Source organism: Bubalus bubalis, chromosome 12, assembly GCF_019923935.1.
Source record: "Bubalus bubalis isolate 160015118507 breed Murrah chromosome 12, NDDB_SH_1, whole genome shotgun sequence".
NCBI lineage: Eukaryota > Metazoa > Chordata > Mammalia > Artiodactyla > Bovidae > Bubalus > Bubalus bubalis.
Genome location: NC_059168.1, coordinates 30,295,668 through 30,313,777, shown reverse-complemented (window position 1 = coordinate 30,313,777; position 18,110 = coordinate 30,295,668). Strand labels below are relative to the sequence as shown.

The following is an 18,110-nucleotide window of genomic DNA, read 5'->3' as shown; positions in this document are numbered from 1 at the left end:
CACACCATCGTGATTATCTGGGTCATGAAGATCTTTTTTGTACAGTTCTTCTGTGTATTCTTGCCATCTCTTCTTAATATCTTCTGCTTCTATTAGGTCCATACCATTTCTGTCCTTTATCGAGCTCATCTTTGCATGAAATGTTCCTTTGGTATCTCTGATGTTCTGGAAGAGATTCCCTAGTCTTTCCCGTTCTGTTGTTGTCCTCTCTGTCTGGGCACGGATCGCTGAAGAAGGCTTTCTTATCTCTTCTTGCTATTCTTTGGAACTCGGCATTCAGAACTCTGCATTCAGATGCTTGTATCTTTCCTTTTCTCCTTTGCTTTTCACTTCTCTTCTTTTCACAGCTATTTGTAAGGCCTCCCCAGACAGCCATTTTGCTTTTTTGCATTTCTTTTCCACAGGGATGGTCTTGATCCCTGTCTCCTGTACAATGTCATGAACCTCATTCCACAGTTCATCAGGCACTCTATCTATCAGATCTAGACCCTTAAATCTATTTCTCACTTCCATTGTATAATCATAAGGGATTTGATTTAGGTCATACCTGAATGGTCTAGTGGTTTTCCCTACTTTCTTCAATTTAAGTCTGAATTTGGCAATAAGGAGTTCATGCTCTGAGCCATAGTCAGCTCCTGGTCTTGTTTTTGCTGACTGTATAGAGCTTCTCCATCTTTGGCTGCAAAGAATATAATCAGTCTGATTTCAGTGTTGACCATCTGGTGATGTCCATGTATAGAGTCTTCTCTTGTGTTGTTCGAAGAGGGTGTTTGTTATGACCAGTGCATTTTCTTGGCAAAACTCTATTAGTCTTTGCCCTGCTTCATTCCTTATTCCAAGGCCAAATTTGCCTGTTACCCCAGGTGTTTCTTGACTTCCTACTTTTGCATTCCAGTCCCCTATAATGAAAAGGACATCTTTTTTGGGTATTAGTTCTAAAAGTTCTTGTAGGTCTTCATAGAACCATTCAACTTCAGCTTCTTCAGCGTTACTCGTTGGGGCATAGACTTGGATTACTGTGATATTGAATGGTTTGCCTTGGAAATGAACAGAGATCATTCTGTCGTTTTTGAGACTGCATCCAAGTACTGCATTTCAGACTCTTTTGTCCTCAATTTAGACAGGCAGGTGTGAGACTGGAGTTCTTATCAGATTAGCCTGCAGCTGGTCTATGCCAGAGTGGGAAAAGCAATAGCTCTGTTGTCAGACCCTTCTGCCACTTATTAGTTATTAATACTTTGGATAAAAACTTCTTAATTGCTTCGAGCCTTAACCTTCCTCACATAAAATAAGACAGACATCCAAAATAAATTAAGATACTCCACATTTCACTGTCTCAGGAATTTTGTTTTTTAGGAATTATTATGTGGATTAAATTTTCAGTTTCAACATCCTCTCGGATTAATGTTGAAAAGATAAGTGCTACATATCCAAAAATGAAAACAAGGTCAGCTTAGGCAAAACACTCTCAGATAAATCTGTGCCCTCTTTAAAAGAAATATTTCTAAAACTAAAAGCAAGCCAGGTAAAGTAAATAAATTTAAAGTAAATAAACTGCTGGCAAATGCTAAAGTGGTGTCAGATTGTACCAACTTCTGAAAAAACCAGTACTGCCTACCTCCACCTACCTCCAAATTCAACTGACCAATAGAGTACTGGAAATTTTTCATTCCTGCTCCTTTAAGAAATAAAAATAACTCACTGACTCTCTAGCCTTCTCCCCTTTTTGCCTCATTACTTCAGACATTTAAATCTAGCCTAAATTATTAATCAGCATGGCAAAAGTATGCTGATATTTCTTTATTGGCAATTATAACACCAACTGAATCAGGATGACTTAGAGTATCAACAAGTGTTTTTCAATGAATTATGCTTATGGTACATGTGTTAATTTTAGACGTTTACTTACATAGCCTTTTAAATCTCTCAATGTATGTTAAAAACCTTCCACAGGGGATTTAACATTCATTATCTTTAGCAAGCATCATGATTTTCCCAACACCATACCTGTTGTGCAAGGCCTTCTCGACTTTCAGTAGAGCTGAGAAGGACCCGGCGGTTTGCCAGAGCTTCTTCATAAGGCACAGATTCCAAGAGGGGCTATGGAGAAAGCATCATAAGAATTAAAGAAAAAAGCTGCATGATTTCCCTGACCTTACAAATAAAAGTGCTAAATGAAGTTTAATAATAAAATTCAGGTGTGTGTCTACACAGACTAGTTCCTTTAATACATGTGAAAAAGAAACTTAAAAAAAACAAAGAATGAAGGGGAACATGTCATACCAGTTATAAGCAACACTCTCTAAAATCATAGGACTTGCACCAAAATAGACAGATAAAAGAATGACATAGAAAATCTAGAAACAGATAAAAGCACATACAAAAATGTATTATGTGACAAATGTTGCATTTTTACATCAATTGAGAAAAGATAAACTGGATAAATCATGCAAGGACAACCAGCTAATAATTCAGAAAATTTAGACCCTGATTTCATACTGTATATCAAAATAAATAAATTCAAGATGGGTTGAAGATTTCAATCTAAAAAGTTCAGACCACAAAAATACCGGAAGAAAAAAACAGGTGCCCTGGAGTAGGAAATGACAACCCACCCCAGTATTCTAGCCTGGAAAATTCCATGGACAGAGGAGCCTGGCAGGCTACAGGGCACCGCGTCATAAAGAGTTGGACACGACTGAATCACTGAGCGCATACACACGTGTGCATATAAAATATTCAAGAGTGATCAAAATGATTAATATAATTTATGTCTAAAGAAAACTCTTTTGGTAATTATAAAATAAAAAATCTAAATATTAAAGAAAAAAGAAAATACAGGTGAACACATCTATAATGTTGAAAAGTACCCTGACTTTCCAAGATTGCCCTGAGAATCATCACCATAAAGAAAAAGAATGGCTTGATGATAAAAAAATTGAAACTTCTGAACTTTGAAAAATTACTGCAGCAAACTGAGGGGAAAATATTTCCAACATAAACAAAGGACTAGAATCCTTAACACAAAGAGAGCTCTTTTCAAACCTAATTAGGAACATTTATTTAAAAATAGGTGAACAATTTAAGCAGGAATTGATAGAATAATATAAACAGTAATTTATGAAAGGACATTCCATTTCAATAATAAGCAGAGAAATGCAAGTTAAAACAATAACAAGAAACCTCTTATCTCTGAGATTGACAAATGAAATTTACGGGTTAGATTTATACCTCTATTGCTGGTAAATTATAAACAGGTAACCTTCTCGAAGTGTAGTCAGGAAAAAAACATTATCAAAATGTGAAACATTTACACACTCTGAACAAACAATTCCATCTTTAGGAATTAATAATTAAAACATTTAGGTCACCTTATACGTTACTAGGAGTATACAACCGCCCTTAAGGGTAATCTGGCAGTAAATATTAAAATTTAAAATAGGCAAATCACATCATCAGAATGTTCCACCTCTCAGTATTCCACACATACGCCCAAGGAGGCATTTACAAAGTTATCCATTGAAGTATAATTCTAACAGTGAAAAACTGGAATCAACCTAAATGCCCTCCAAAAGGAGAATACCTAAATGAACCATGGAACGTTTACAGTATAGAATTCCATGCTGTGTTTAAAATGAACATAGTAGCCATCATATGTATTGATATAGATCTCTAAAACTTACTTTAAATGAAGAAAGCTACACAATGAAACATGCATACAGGTTTTTTTAAAAAAAAACAAATTTAGAAAAGTCTTTATATTATGTATAGTTCAAAATTTATACAGATGAGTATAAATATTCCAAAAGAGTCTGGAAAGTTACACATCAAACTGATAACTACAACTACCACTGAAAAGGAACTGGAATTAGGAATTGTAATTTACCTATAATGTTCTCATGTAATTTCATGCATTATGTGTAACTAAAAGTTAAAAAGAAATGAGAAGGTAAAAACAAATACACAAAGTTCTATGTGCAAGAATATGCCATGTAGTGTTGCATGTAACAGTGAAAAATAGGAAGCAACCTAAAACTCCATGAGCAATGATGGCTTGGCTTAATTAAATTATTACACATTTACAGAGTGAAATACTATATATAAAATACTAGATGCATTAAAATGATAGCAATTTATAAGTATAGATACATATTTTTGATATATAAAGATATCCACAATGCATTAAAAGGGAAAAAAACAATTCTAAAACAGTGTATGTATCCAGAATTACTGCTTTTATAGTGTGTGTGCACATGCATGAATGTATATACATTAAAATTTTAGGGAGCTAGAGATATACTGTAACAAAGTTAACAGTAGCTACCTTTGGGTGGTGAAATTTGATGCACCATAATTTTCTTCTTGTACAGAAATATTTCTTCTGATTTCTTTTTGTAATGATCATGTATTTGCATTATATTGAGAAAAAATTATAAATGTACTTCAATTTTTTTGTTGTTTCTACAAGCTTAAGATTTCCTGAAGTTTGACGCTTATTGGCTGCCTGGCTATCTCACCCTAAACTCTATCAGGTGCTGGAAACGGAAATCTAACACAGCCCAAGAGGTGAGGTTTGGGTCTCCGTCATATCCTACTTTCCAAAGTCCTCCCACCCTTGTAACACCCACCAAGCACCTGCTCCTCAAAATTGTATAAAACATAAATATAAACTGTGGGGAAACTATTTCCATTCTCTGGAATTATTTCAGATTTTCCCTCTGATTTAAATGTTAACAGGAGCTCACAAACCTTTCTCAAAGCCTTCATATAGGCAGCAGCTTTTTTCTTATACTGCAGCATGCATTCGGCTGAAAGAGGACTGATGAATCCACTCCCTGTCTTGGGCCCATAGCTCAGGGAAGCAATGAAGTAGTCCACGTTGTTGCTGAAGAAAGATGCAATCTAAACCAAGTGTGACAAGAAGATCGATTTTGTTTTCCAATAATATATTTAAAATATATATATCTAACAGTTTTCAGAGCAAAGTTAAGGATACTGAGAATGGAAATGAAAGTTCAACACATGCTCAAAAGCCCACATTTACTTATTTGAAGAGAATACTTAGGCAATGATTTATAATAAATACAACATCAGTTAAAATTTTCAGTCCAGACTGGTGACGTGTGTATTCTACTGTTTCTGAAAACCAAGGCTGATTCTGATTTATTCTGTAGACAATGTTTATGAGCTGTTTACCTCACCAAATCTGCGCCTGTGCTCCAAATATGTATGTTTGGGTTTATACATTCCATTTGCATCTTAACTTTGACTGTTTCATACTCCAACACAAGAAATGACACAAGCATCTTGAATATATAATTTCTACTTAAATTTCACTCTGTAAATTTCAATCTGTGCATTACAAATAAAATAGGAAAGAAATTGACTGAAAATTCAGTAGACCCTTGTCATTTACAGATTTAACATTTGCTTACAACAACAAAGATCCATGACTGTATTTTTTTCTAAGCCATGATTTTGAATCTACAGTCTATACAAAATGGTGATATAAATTAAAATGTCTAAGAAAGTTATTAGCCAGAAAAATTAAAGTCTTGGATATATTCAAGAGTATTCAGTTTCAATAAATAAGAACATGTGACTTGTGAAACAAGAGTATTTTACTTTGGCAAACACTGCTCAAAAAGAAAGCACTCACTAATGATCTAAAAGGTTATCTTCTTCATCAATATTTTACTATATCAAATGAAATTCTATGTTAGGTAGTATTTAGAAAAATCAAAACTCTAAAAATCTTGAGTTGTATATTCCATTTACATGACATAGATGAGACATACCTAGAAGCTGCATTTAGGTCGTGGTAGTATATAGTAAAGTTTACTTTCTTTCCTCTCTAATATTTCTGTATTCCCCATGTGTTCTTTAATATGCATATGTTATACCTTCCTAGTGGGTTTTTTAAAAATTACAAATGATAAAATTTAGTTTAATCAAATCACATTAGCTAAGTATTCAGCTGCCATCAACTAATACTTAATTCAGATAATTATTTTAAAAACCATTTTAATAAAAATTTCTGAGTGAAGATCAAAACCTTTCCTTGAGACAACTGTTAAGGTTTCAGGCAAAGTAAATCTAAAATAAACTATGAAGTATTCAGGAATTTAATATTCCAGAGTTCTCATTAAAAAGTGACAAATACAAAGACTCCTGTAAAATGTCAATATTCTCTTTTTTTCAGAATTTTCCTTAATTGAATCAAAGTTAAAATCATCATCAGAAAGTTTCCAGAATGCGTGTAGATGAAAGCGTTACAGAGGAGGCAGTGAGGATAATCTGGCTAAGGAGTCCTGTAGGCACTGATCTGAGTTGACAGAATCTCATAACACCCTTGAACTACAGCCCTAAACAAGAGCAAACTGTCACGAAGACCAGTCTGACTTTGGGAAAGATAACACTGAATATCTAATATAATCTATGATCATTTCTGATTAACTTAAACCACTTGAAAAAAGTATGCTCCCTCCTACTAACTGTCAGAAAAATAATGGTATATAACACAGATAGAGATTAGCATTTTCTTGAGATATTATGTTGGATCTGTTGAAATAAATGGGCTAAGATAGTCCTGAATACAGCCCTTTCAGTTTTATATGTATGGGTAGTTCTCAGAGAAATCTTAGTCACTAAAGGCTTTGATGACAGCCACATGAACATGTCTTCCCTGAGAACTCAGTTGGTAAAGAATCTGCCTGCAATGCAGGAGACCCCAGTATGATTCCTGGGTCGGGAAGATCCACTGGAGAAGGGATAGGCTACCCACTCCAGTATTCTTGGGCTTCCCTTATGGCTCAGCTGGTAAAGAATCCGCCTGCAACCCTCTTACACCGTTGGTAGGAATGCAAACTAGTACAGCCACTATGGAGAACAGTGTGGAGATTCCTTAAAAAACTGGAAATATAACTGCCATATGACCCAGCAATCCCACTGCTGGGCATACACACCAAGGAAACCAGAATTGAGAGAGACACTTGTTACCCCAATGTTCATCGCAGCACTGTTTATAATAGCCAGGACATGGAAGCAACCTAGATGTCCATCAGCAGATGAATGGATAAGAAAGCTGTGGTACATATACACAATGGAATATTACTCGGCCATTAAAAAGAATACATTTGAATCAGTTCTAAGGAGGTGGATGAAACTGGAGCCTATTATACAGAGTGAAGTAAGCCAGAAAGAAAAACACCAGTACAGTAATACTAATGCATATATATGGAATTTAGAAAGATGGTAATGATAACCCTATATGCGAGATAGCAAAAGAGACACAGATGTATAGAACAGTCTTTGGGACTCTGTGGGAGAGGACGAGGGTGGGATGATATGGGAGAATGGCATTGAAACATGTAAATTATCACATGTGAAACGAATCGCCAGTCCAGGTTCAATGCATGATACAGGGTGCGCAGGGCTGGTGTACTGGGATGACCCAGAGGGATGGGATGGGGAGGGAGGTGGGAGGGGGGTTCAGGATGGGGAACACATGTACACCCATGGCGGATTCATGTCCATGTATGGCAAAACCAATACAATATTTAAAGTAAAAAAATAAATTAATTAATTAAAAAAAAAAGAATCAACACCAAAAAAAAAAAAGAATCCGCCTGCAATGTGGGAGACCCGGGTTCGATCCCTGGGTTGGGAAGATCCCCTGGAGAATGGAAAAGCTACCCCACTCTAGTATTCTGGCCTGGAGAATTCCATGGACTGTATAGTTCATGGGGTCGCACAGTCAGACACGACTGAGCAACTTTGACTTACATTAACGTGCAATGAGAACATGACATCTACTGAAAGCAGTTAGCCCACAGAGAACGATTTTTAAAGAAACTGCACTCCGGTCAGTGTATGACAATAATTAAGTACTTAATGATCCAAATGATCATCTAATATTAAGAATTCAATGAGAAGACATGTGTTGAAGTCACCTTAAAAGTATGAATTAAGGTACAAAACCACAAACGTACAAACAAAAATCTTGGTGGAGAAAAAACAAAACACTAATAAAAAGTCTTATAAATCTTTTTCTATACCCCAATTTCTGTATAGCAGACCTTGAATACACACCAGGATTTATAGTGAGACCACCTGGTATCTAAAACATCAACAGTGAGTGAACCACTTACTCATCACAAACATTTAACAGCATTCCGTATTGTGTCACATATTAGGTAGGAAGGAGGAAAAGGGAGACAACTTTATTTTACGAAAAACGCTGATAATCTAAAATCCTTTTACAGATTAATTTTTCTAATATGTCAATCAAGAAAAAAAAAAGAGTACATTTAAGAATTTAATTTAACGTCAATATAAACCAGAGAAAAATTACCTTTCCTGCTCCATTTGTCAACGCCACTACTGATGACAGGATGCAGTCATTAGTTGTTATGAGCTTCTGGGTGGTTGTTGGAAGTTCAAGCTCTATTGTAGCCTTTTGACTATAATGTTTGGAAATATCTATGAACCCAATCAAATGAAAACTCATCAGTATCTATATACAAGTTGGATACAGTCAACCAACCCGTTGACCTCTCATTTCTATGCTTACAAATTTACAAAACAAGTCTGACAAAAGATGGTCCCAAATATCATAATTGGGCTGAATCTCAATTAGGTTTCAAGTCCACATGCGAAGAATAGAGAGTAGTGAGGGTCTCTTAACACCATCCTGGGGTCACTATTATAGCCTAGAGCATGTGGGTCTCGGTCTCCTTCATTTGAGAGTCAGTCCTTATTCTAGTGCTACGTAAATGACCCTAACCAGTATTTACCAGTTAAAAACTTTGTTTTGACAGTCTAGTAGGCACAAATGAGAATTTTTATTGTGCTTATATAAACAAACCATGAGGCTGGAAAAGAACAGCCAACACAGGCATGGTGATCCACAGTCCTTATTGGATCTTAACTAGTTTGCCAGAACATACTTTAACAATAAGAAAGGTCTGCACAGCCAAATAAGGATTAGACACTGCAACGTCTGGCTTCACATTCTACTGCCTCCAGTCCAAGAAAATTACAACAAAGGCCTGTGGTTCTAAAAGCATAGAAGAGAGGCTTAGACAGAAACATGTTGAGAGAAACAGCAGTAGGTAAAACTCGCCAAACAGCTAAACTTGGGGTTTTCCGGGTCTCTGAGAAATAAAATAATTTCATCCTGAAAATAAGGGGGAAACAGAATTAGCAAGACAACATTGATTTGTGAGGAAGGACAACTATATTTGTAAATAATAAAGAGCTTACAATACAGCCTCCTCTGAATTTTTAGACTACTTCAGTTACAACAGCATTATCACTACCAACAAAGCGAAAAATAGATCACAAGACATGGAAATTAATTGTTACAGCAGGCATATATACGAAGACCTTCATTTATTCAGAATCAAGAAATTTAGTTGATTTTAGACTATAGATAAATAAGAGGAAATAAGACTATTTAGAAATTAGAGATTTAACGTGGTATGACCATGATATTTCAGCACAATTTAAATTTACTTATTAAAGACTAGAAAGAGATTCAACGTGGTATGATCATAATATTTTTAGCATAAAATCACTGTTTTATGAAGATTTCTTTTACTAAAATTTCAAGCTAAGAAACTCTGTTATTTATATACATTGTATGTATATATACAAATATATGTAAACTTTTACATACAAAAGTTTTTAGGATAGGCTTAGATTTATAAAAAATTTACAGAGTTTCCAGATACCCTTAGCCAGTGTTCACTATGGTTAACATCCTATGTTAATATGGTACAGCTGTCACAGTGAAGAAACCAACTAATTGGTACATTACTATTATGTCTAATATATTTTAAAAAATAAATGATTATCTTCTATAAATTCATAAGACAGCCAAGTGAATAAAAATTCAGTTGGAATGCTGGACATTTTTGGTATACTAAACTTGCTAGCTCCCAAAGCTGACATCATCTTTATACACACCACAGAAAGTTTTACTCAATATTTTACTGTCTGTATACAATGCTATAATACAACTGAGCTGGCAGGCAATCTTGGCTGACTGTATAGGTAATTAAAATACTTATAAAAGATGTATAATACTAAGAACCCTCCCATGGCTTCTAGTGGATCAAAGCTACTGTAGTTTGACTATAATAATTCTCCCCATTCAACTGTTTACTCTTTATTTATTGAATCTAAATATTTTAATTATTTAGGGTGTTCCTTGACGTTAAATTTTAACTTCAAAAAGAACAAGGAAATCATGTGACCTAGACTAGAGATTTATTTTTGTTTAATGTTTCCTATCAGTCTACCTGCTTTAGACTTGAGACTAAAGATCAAACAATTCTCACTTGTTAAAAGATTAATTCACTCCCATTTCAATTCCTTGTAGGACACACATTTTTATAAATCTCTCTCCCTCACTTTTTATATTAAGACCAGCCTGCCTGCTTGCTTGCCTGCCTTTCCTTTTTCCCAACTTGGACCAAGCAATTATGCAAGGCAAAGGATCAAGGGAAAAGATTTGAAATAAGAGCTCTCTTAAAAACAAAGTTTATTCTGTTAATGCCAGTTAATGCTGACTCTGAGAGATATGAGAGATACACAACATTCTTCCAACTAGGTAAAAAGACAGATTTGAACTGTAAACCTATCAACAAGAGCCCATAATCTGCTTGCCAACCATTCTTCATGTTTCCCAATATTTTAAATTTATATTATGCACACTTTCAAGAACAGAAACAAGCAGAGGCACAAAGAGGGCTTAGGGGGCCTCTGATCCTCCCATAATCTCCACCAGCTCTTGACAAATAGTAACAGCAGCATCCTTTGATTTGGACCACTCAGCATCTAATGCCACATATGAACAAAAGCATCTTCAGAAAACTTAGAAACACATTATTATTATTTATAGAAATATAAATAAAATCAAGATTTTTCAATGTAAATAAAGCTTTAAGATCCTTCTCAATGGATAGCCCCCCTCCATGGCTCTAGCCCCTCCTTTATCAAAATTCCAGAGAAAATACTAGTAGGAACAAATCGTAATATTAGCACAGGAAAACTTAGGAAACAAAACCAAAAAATCTGTAGTCACAGAGCAGTTTGTGGTTTCAATGGCCTAGTTCTGGAATAGAAGACTATGGTTAAGTCTGAGCTCCCCAAATCAAAAGCTGCACAGGAAAAAAGTACTAGTCCCTTGGGTTTTCTATGGACCAGACTAGGTTCTGCAGCGTTGGGACTCATTATCATTACCTGCCACCAAATCTGTCTATGTAAGCTGTGATTTCTGCAACCAGAGCTAGCTCCAGAAGTACAGCAACTTCTACAGTTCCTTATAATTGAAGACAAGCCTCAAAAAGGACGATTCTCAAGACTAAGGCGGTATTGGGTAATACTACTGGGACTAAGATAGATTCCCAGTAACACAGGTTATGTGTCAGTTTATAGAAGGGCCCCCAATATACACATTTTATACATGCAATCTGACAAAATCTTAAGTTTTTAAAATATATTTTCTGTGAAACCATTAATTGGTCACTAACCATACATTAAACACCACAATGAAAAATCTAGGTACCTGGGCTACTTCCAAAGGTGGTGGTTTAGTCACTAAGTCATGTCTGTCTCTTGCGACCCCATGAACTGTACCCTGCCAGGCTCCTCTGTCCATGGGATTCTCCAGGCAAGAATACTGGAGTGGGTTCCCATTTCCTTCTCCAGGGATCTCCCCAAAACAGGAATCGAACCCAGGTCTCTTGCATTGCAAGTGGATTCTTTACCTACTGAGCTACAAGAGAAGCCCTACTTCCAATAGTCCTTAATAACTGCTCTGCCCTCTCTTTCTGCTCCTACTCCAGTAGCCACCAAAAGGAAAAGAGAAAGGGAAAGAAACCAAAAGCCATACAGAGATATAAATTAAAAAGTGAGGACGCAGAATCATATGCTAAGAAGCAAAAGAAATGCCTTTCGACACGCATATTCTTAGGAGCACACAGCAAGCGAAAACTGATGAAAGTTTAAAAACAGACCTTCAGTCTGTAAGTTTCTCCTGAACAAAACAGGATTTATAATGGGTACTCTCAACAAGAAAATGCACAGGAGGGTGGAAAACCAGTACATTATTTCCAGGAACTTTACACCTTTGTTTCCTCAGTCCCTTCATGCTTGGGCTCTAACAAGTGCTGTATTTTGCTAAATGCCTCTGAATAGCATGTCTGACTTGATAAAATTCATACACCTGCCTTAAATCAGTATAATGTATTTTTGGCTAAAGTTCTGCACACAAGGGTTTCTCATCAGTACTTTGTTTACCTTCAGGAAAGAAGCAGATGGAAAAAGCAGAAGGCAGTAAGCTGTGTACTTTAACGTAAGCCAAATGCTACTTAGCCTTTATCTAGGGTCTATTAGCCTTGGCAGTATTTGTTTAAATCTCATTCAGGCAGATCTCAAAAAAGGGACGAAGCTTATTTATGTTCTTTTTCAAGTCTCACCTTTCATGACATCATGGAATCCATGCAGAGCAGCACCAACATTTGTTAACACACAACTGTAGTTTGTCCGAAGGAGTCCATCTGGCTCTGTACCTAGGAAACCAAGATCACAGACCTAAGCACTGTCCCAGAGGACTTCACCTAAAAAACTGAGCCCACCATCTTCTCTCCACCTTTGGGAAGAGAATCAGTACCACTTGTGACATGTTGAACATAATGGCTCTCAAAATTCCTGCAGACACATGCAGACAGAATGGTGATGATTACAGACACCTAAACTGATCTGGAGCAACAGTGGTGCAGAACTGGAGCGACTGTGAGGAGACACTTCACGTCAAGGGGCAGAGATATAATGGTCATCGGAGGTAAATCCATCCATCCCAGTCCATTTTAGTTCGCTGATTCCTAAAATGTCGATGTTCACTCTTGCCATCTCCTACTTGACCACTTCCAATTTGCCTTGATTCATGGACCTAACAAAGAAGATCCCTATGCAATATTGCTTTTACAGCACTGGACTTTGCTTCTACCACCAGTCACATCCACAACTGGGTGCTGCTGTGGCTCCGTCTCTTCATTCTTTCTGGAGTTATTTCTCCACTGATCTCCAGTAGCATATTGGGCACCTACCGACATGGGGAGTTCATCTATCAGTGTCCTATCTTTTTGCCTATTCATACTGTTTATGGGGTTCTCTAGGCAAGAACACTGAAGTGGTTTGCCATTCCCTTCTCCAGTGACCCACATTTTGTCAGAACTCTCCACCATGACCCGTACATGGCATAGTTTCATAGTTTCATTGATTCAGACTAGATTGTGGTCCATGTGATCAGATTGGTTAGTTTTGTATGATTGTGGTTTTCAGTCTGTCTGCTCTCTGATAGAGAAGGATAAGAGGCTTATGGAAGCTTCCTGATAGGAGAGACTGACTGAGGGGGAAACTGGGTCTTGTTCTGATGGGCAGGGCCATGCTCAGTCAATCTTTAATCCAATCTTCTGTTGATGGGTGGGGCTGTGTTCCCTCCCGTTATTTACCTGGGGGCAAACTATGTTAGATGTAATGAAGATAATGGTGACCTCCTTCAAAAGGTCCTTTGCAAGAACTGCTACACTCAGTGCCCCTAACCCTGCAGCAGGCGCCGCCAACCACTGCCGACCCACGCCTCCACCGGAGACTCATGGATTCTCCCGGGCAAGTCTGGGTCAGTCTCTTGGGGGGGTCACTGCTCCCTTCTCCTCTGTCCTGGTGCACACAAGGTTTTGTTTGTGCCCTCCAAGAGTCTATTTCCCAGTCCTGTGTAAGTTCTGGCAGCTCTATGGTGGGGTTAATGGCGACCTCCTCCAAGAGGGCTTATGCCATACCCAAGTCTGCTGCACCCAGAGCCCCTGCCCCTGTGGCAGTCCACTGCTGATCCGCACCTCCTCAGGAGACGCTCAAACACAGTTCTGTCTCAGTCTCTGTGTGGTCTCTGGGTCCTGGTGCACACAAGGCTTGTTTGAGCCCTCTGAGCATCTCTGGCGGGAATGGGGGTTGACTGTAAATGTGAACTCACCCCTCCTACCGTCTTGTCGGGGCTTCCCCTTTGCCCTTGTACATGGGTATCTTCTCACAGCTGCTCCAGTGCTGCGCAGCCACTGCTCCAGCACCTACTGTCTTGCTGAGGCTTCTCTGACCTTGGACGTGGAGTATCTCATGAGCGAGAGTGAAAAAGTTGGCTTAAAGCTCAACATTCAGAAAACTAAGATCATGACATCTGGTCCCATTACTTCACGGCCAGTGGATGGGGAAACTGCAAACAGTGACAGACTTTATTTTTGGGGCTCCCAAATCAATGCAGATGGTGATTACAGCCATGAAATTAAAAGACACTTACTCCTTGGAAGAAAAGTTATGACCAAACTAGACAGCATATTAAAAAGCAGGGACATTACTTTGCCAACAGAAGTCCATCTAGTCAAAGCTATGGTTTTTCTAGTAATCATGTATGGATGTGAGAGTTGGATATAAAGAAAGCTGAGCTCCAACTGAGCTCCAAAGAATTGATGCTTCTGAACTATGGTGTTGGAGAAGACTCCTGAGAGCCCCTTGGACTGCAAGGAGATTCAACCAGTCCATCCTAAAGGAGATCAGTCCTGGGTGTTCATTGGAAGGACTGATGCTGAAGCTGAAGCTCCAATACTCTGGCCACCTCATGAGAAGAACTGACTCATTGGAAAAGACCCTGATGCTGGGAAAGATGGAAGGCAGGAGGAGAGGGGACGACAGAGGAAGAGATGGTTGGATGGCATCACCGACTCAATGGACATGAGTTTAAGTAAACTCCGGGAGTTGGTGATGGACAGGGAGGCCTGGCATGCTGTGGTCCATGGGGTTGCAAAGAGTCAGACATGACTGAGTGACTGAACTAAAGGGCGGAGAAGCCCCAGCAAGGTGGTAGCAGGGGCAAAATTGTGTTTAGAATCAAACCCAATACCTGCCAGAGATGCTCAGAGGGCTCAAATAAGCCCTGTGCATACCAGGACCCAGAGACCACACAGAGACTGAGACAGAACTGTGTCTGAGTGTCCCCTGAGGAGGTACGGGGTCAGCACTGGACTGCTGCAGGGGCAGAGGTTCTGGGTGCAGCAGACTTGGGTATGACATAAGCCCTCTTGGAGGAGGTCGCCATTAACCCCACCATAGAGCTGCCAGAACTTATACAGGACTGGGAAATAGACTTTTGGAGGGCACAAACAAAACCTTGTGTGCACCAGGACAGAGAAAAAAGGAGCAGTGACCCCTCAAGAGACTGACCCAGACTTCCCCAGGGGTGTCCAGGAGTCACCAGAGGAGGTGTGGGTCAGCAGCGGCCTGCTGTATGGTTAGGGGCACTGAATGTGGCAGTGCCTGCATGGGACCTTTTGAAGGAGGTCACCATTATCTTCATTACCTCCACTGTAGTTTGGCCTCAGGTTAAACAACAGTGAGGGAACACAGCCCCACTAATCAACAGAAGATTGGATTAAAGATTTACTGACTGTGGCCCTGCCCTTCAAACAAGACCCAGTTTCCCCCTCAGTCAGTCTCTCCCATCAGGAAGCTTCCATAAGCCTCTTATCCTTCTCTATCAGAGGGCAGACAGACTGAAAACCATAATCACAGAAAACTAACCAATCTGATCACATGGACCACAGTCTTGTCTAAATCAAAGAAACTATGAGCCATGCTGTGTAGGGCCACCCGAGATGGACGGGTCATGGTGGAGAGTTCTGACAAAATGTGGGTCACTGGAGAAGGAATGGCAAACCACTTCAGTATTCTTGCCTAGAGAACCCCATAAACAGTATGAAAAGGCAAAAAGATAGGACATTGAAAGATGAACTCCCCAGGTCGCTTGGTGCCCAATATGCTACTGGAGATCAGTGGAGAAATAACTCCAGAAAGAATGAAGGGACAGAGCCAAAGCAAAAACAACACCCAGTTGTGGATGTGACTGGTGATGGAAGCAAGGTCCGATACTGTAAAGAGCAATATGGCATAGGAATCTAGAATGTTAGGTCCAGAGTGTTAGTGTTAGTTGCTCAGTCGTGTCCGACTCTTTGTGAACCCACGGACTGTACCCCACCAGTCTCCTCTGTCCATGGGATTTTCCAGGCAAGAATACTGGTGTGGATTGCCATTCCCTTCTCCAGAGGATCTTCCTGACCCAGGAATCGAACTGCATTGCAGGAGAACTCTTAACCCTTTGAGCTACAGGGAAGATCTGTTAGGTCAATGAATCAAGGCAAATTGGAAGTGGTCAAATAGGAGATGGCAAGAGTGAACGTTGACATTTTAGGAATCAGCAAACTAACATGGACTGGGATGGATGAATTTAATTCAGGTGACCATTATATCTACTACTGTGGGCAAGAATCCCTTAGAAGAAATGGAGTAGCCATCATAGTCAACAAATAAAAGAGTCCGAAATGCAGTTCTTGGATGTAATCTAAAAAATGACAGAATGATCTCTGTTCGTTTCAAAGGCAAACCATTCAATATCACAGTAATCCAAGTTTATGCCCCAACCAGTAATGCTGAAAAAGCTGAAGCTGAACAGTTCTATGAAGACCAAAAAACCTTCTAGAACTAACATCCAAAATAGATGTCCTTTTCATTATAGGGGACTGGAATGCAAAAGTAGGAAGTCAAGAAACACCTTGAGTAACAGGCAAATTTGGCCTTGGAGTACAGAATGAAGCAGGGCCAAGGCTAATAGAGTTTTGTCAAGAGAATGCACTGGTCATAGCAAACACTGTCTTCCAACAACACAAGAGAAGACTCTACACATGGACATCACCAGATGGTCAATACCAAATCAGATTGCTTATATTCTTTGCAGCCAAAGATGCAGAAGCTCTATGCAGTCAACAAAAACAAGACCGAGAGACGACTGTGGCTCAGATCATGAACTTCTTATTGCCAAACTCAGACTTAAATTGAAGAAAGTAGGGAAAACCACTAGACCATACAGGTATAACCTAAATCAAATCCTTTACGATTACACAATAGAAGTGACAATCTATTTGTCACAGTAGAAGTGACAAATAGATTCAAGTGATTAGATCTGATAGAGTGCCTGAAGAACTATGGACAGAGGTTTGTGACATTGTGCAGGAGGCTCAAGACAATCCCCATGAAAAATAAATGGAAAAAGGCAAAGTGGTTGTCTGAGGACAACCAAATAGCTGTGAAAAGAAGAGAAGCCAAAGGCAAAGGAGAAAAGGAAAGATATACCCATTTGAATGCACAGTTCCAAAGAACAGCGAGGAGAGATAAGAAAGCCTTTCTCACCGATCAATGCAAAGAAATAGAGAAAAACAATAGAATGGGAAAGACTAGAGATCTCTTCAAGATAATTAGAGATACCAAGAAAACAAAGATGTGCATAATAAAGAAAAGAAATGGTATGGACCTAACAGAAGCAGAAGATATTAAGAAGAGGTGGCAAGAATACACAGAAGAACTGTACAAAAAAGATCTTCATGACCCAGATAATCACGATGGTGTGACCATTGATCTAGAGCCAGACATCCTGGAATGCGAAGTCAAGTGGGCAAAGCTAGTGGGGGTGATGGAATTCTAATTGAGCTATTTCAAATCCTAAAAGATGATGCTCTAAAAGTGCTGCAGTCAATATGTCAGCAAATTTGAAAAACTCAATAGTGGCCACAGGACTGGACAAGGTCAGTTTTCATTCCAATCCCAAAGAAAGGCAATGCCAAAGAATGCTCAAAGTACTGCACAACTGCCCTCATCTCACACGCTAGCAAAGTAATGCTCAAAATCCTCCAAGCCAGGCTTCAACAGTACATGAACCATGAACTTCCAGGGATTTAGAAAAGGCAGAGGAACCAGAGATCAAATTGCCAACATCTGTTGGATCACTGAAAAAGCAAGAGAGTTCCAGAAAAACATCTGCTTTATTGACTACACCAAAGCCTTTGACTGTGTGGATCACAAAAAACTGGAAAATTCTTAAAGAGATGGGAATACCAGACCACCTGACATGCCTCTTGAGAAATCTGTATGCAGGTCAAGAAGCAGTGGTTAGAACTGGACATGAAACAACAGACTAGTTTCAAATCGGGAAAGGAGTACGTCAA

The 18,110-nt window shown here is 38.8% G+C and overlaps 1 protein-coding gene across 5 annotated transcripts in view; it reads right to left on the bottom strand.

The window, feature by feature from the left end:
* Positions 1-18,110, bottom strand: part of PPP1R21 (protein phosphatase 1 regulatory subunit 21) — a 123,045-nt gene that overhangs the window by 65,991 nt on the left and 38,944 nt on the right. For all 5 annotated transcript variants that reach the window (XM_044925891.2, XM_006078397.4, XM_025260994.3 and 2 more), the window contains exons 13-16: positions 12,486-12,578; positions 8,354-8,481; positions 4,750-4,902; positions 2,008-2,100 (exon numbers count right to left, since the gene is read on the bottom strand). In XM_044925891.2, coding sequence (XP_044781826.2) covers positions 2,008-2,100; positions 4,750-4,902; positions 8,354-8,481; positions 12,486-12,578 — 467 coding nt within the window. The remainder of the gene's footprint in view (positions 1-2,007; positions 2,101-4,749; positions 4,903-8,353; positions 8,482-12,485; positions 12,579-18,110) is intronic.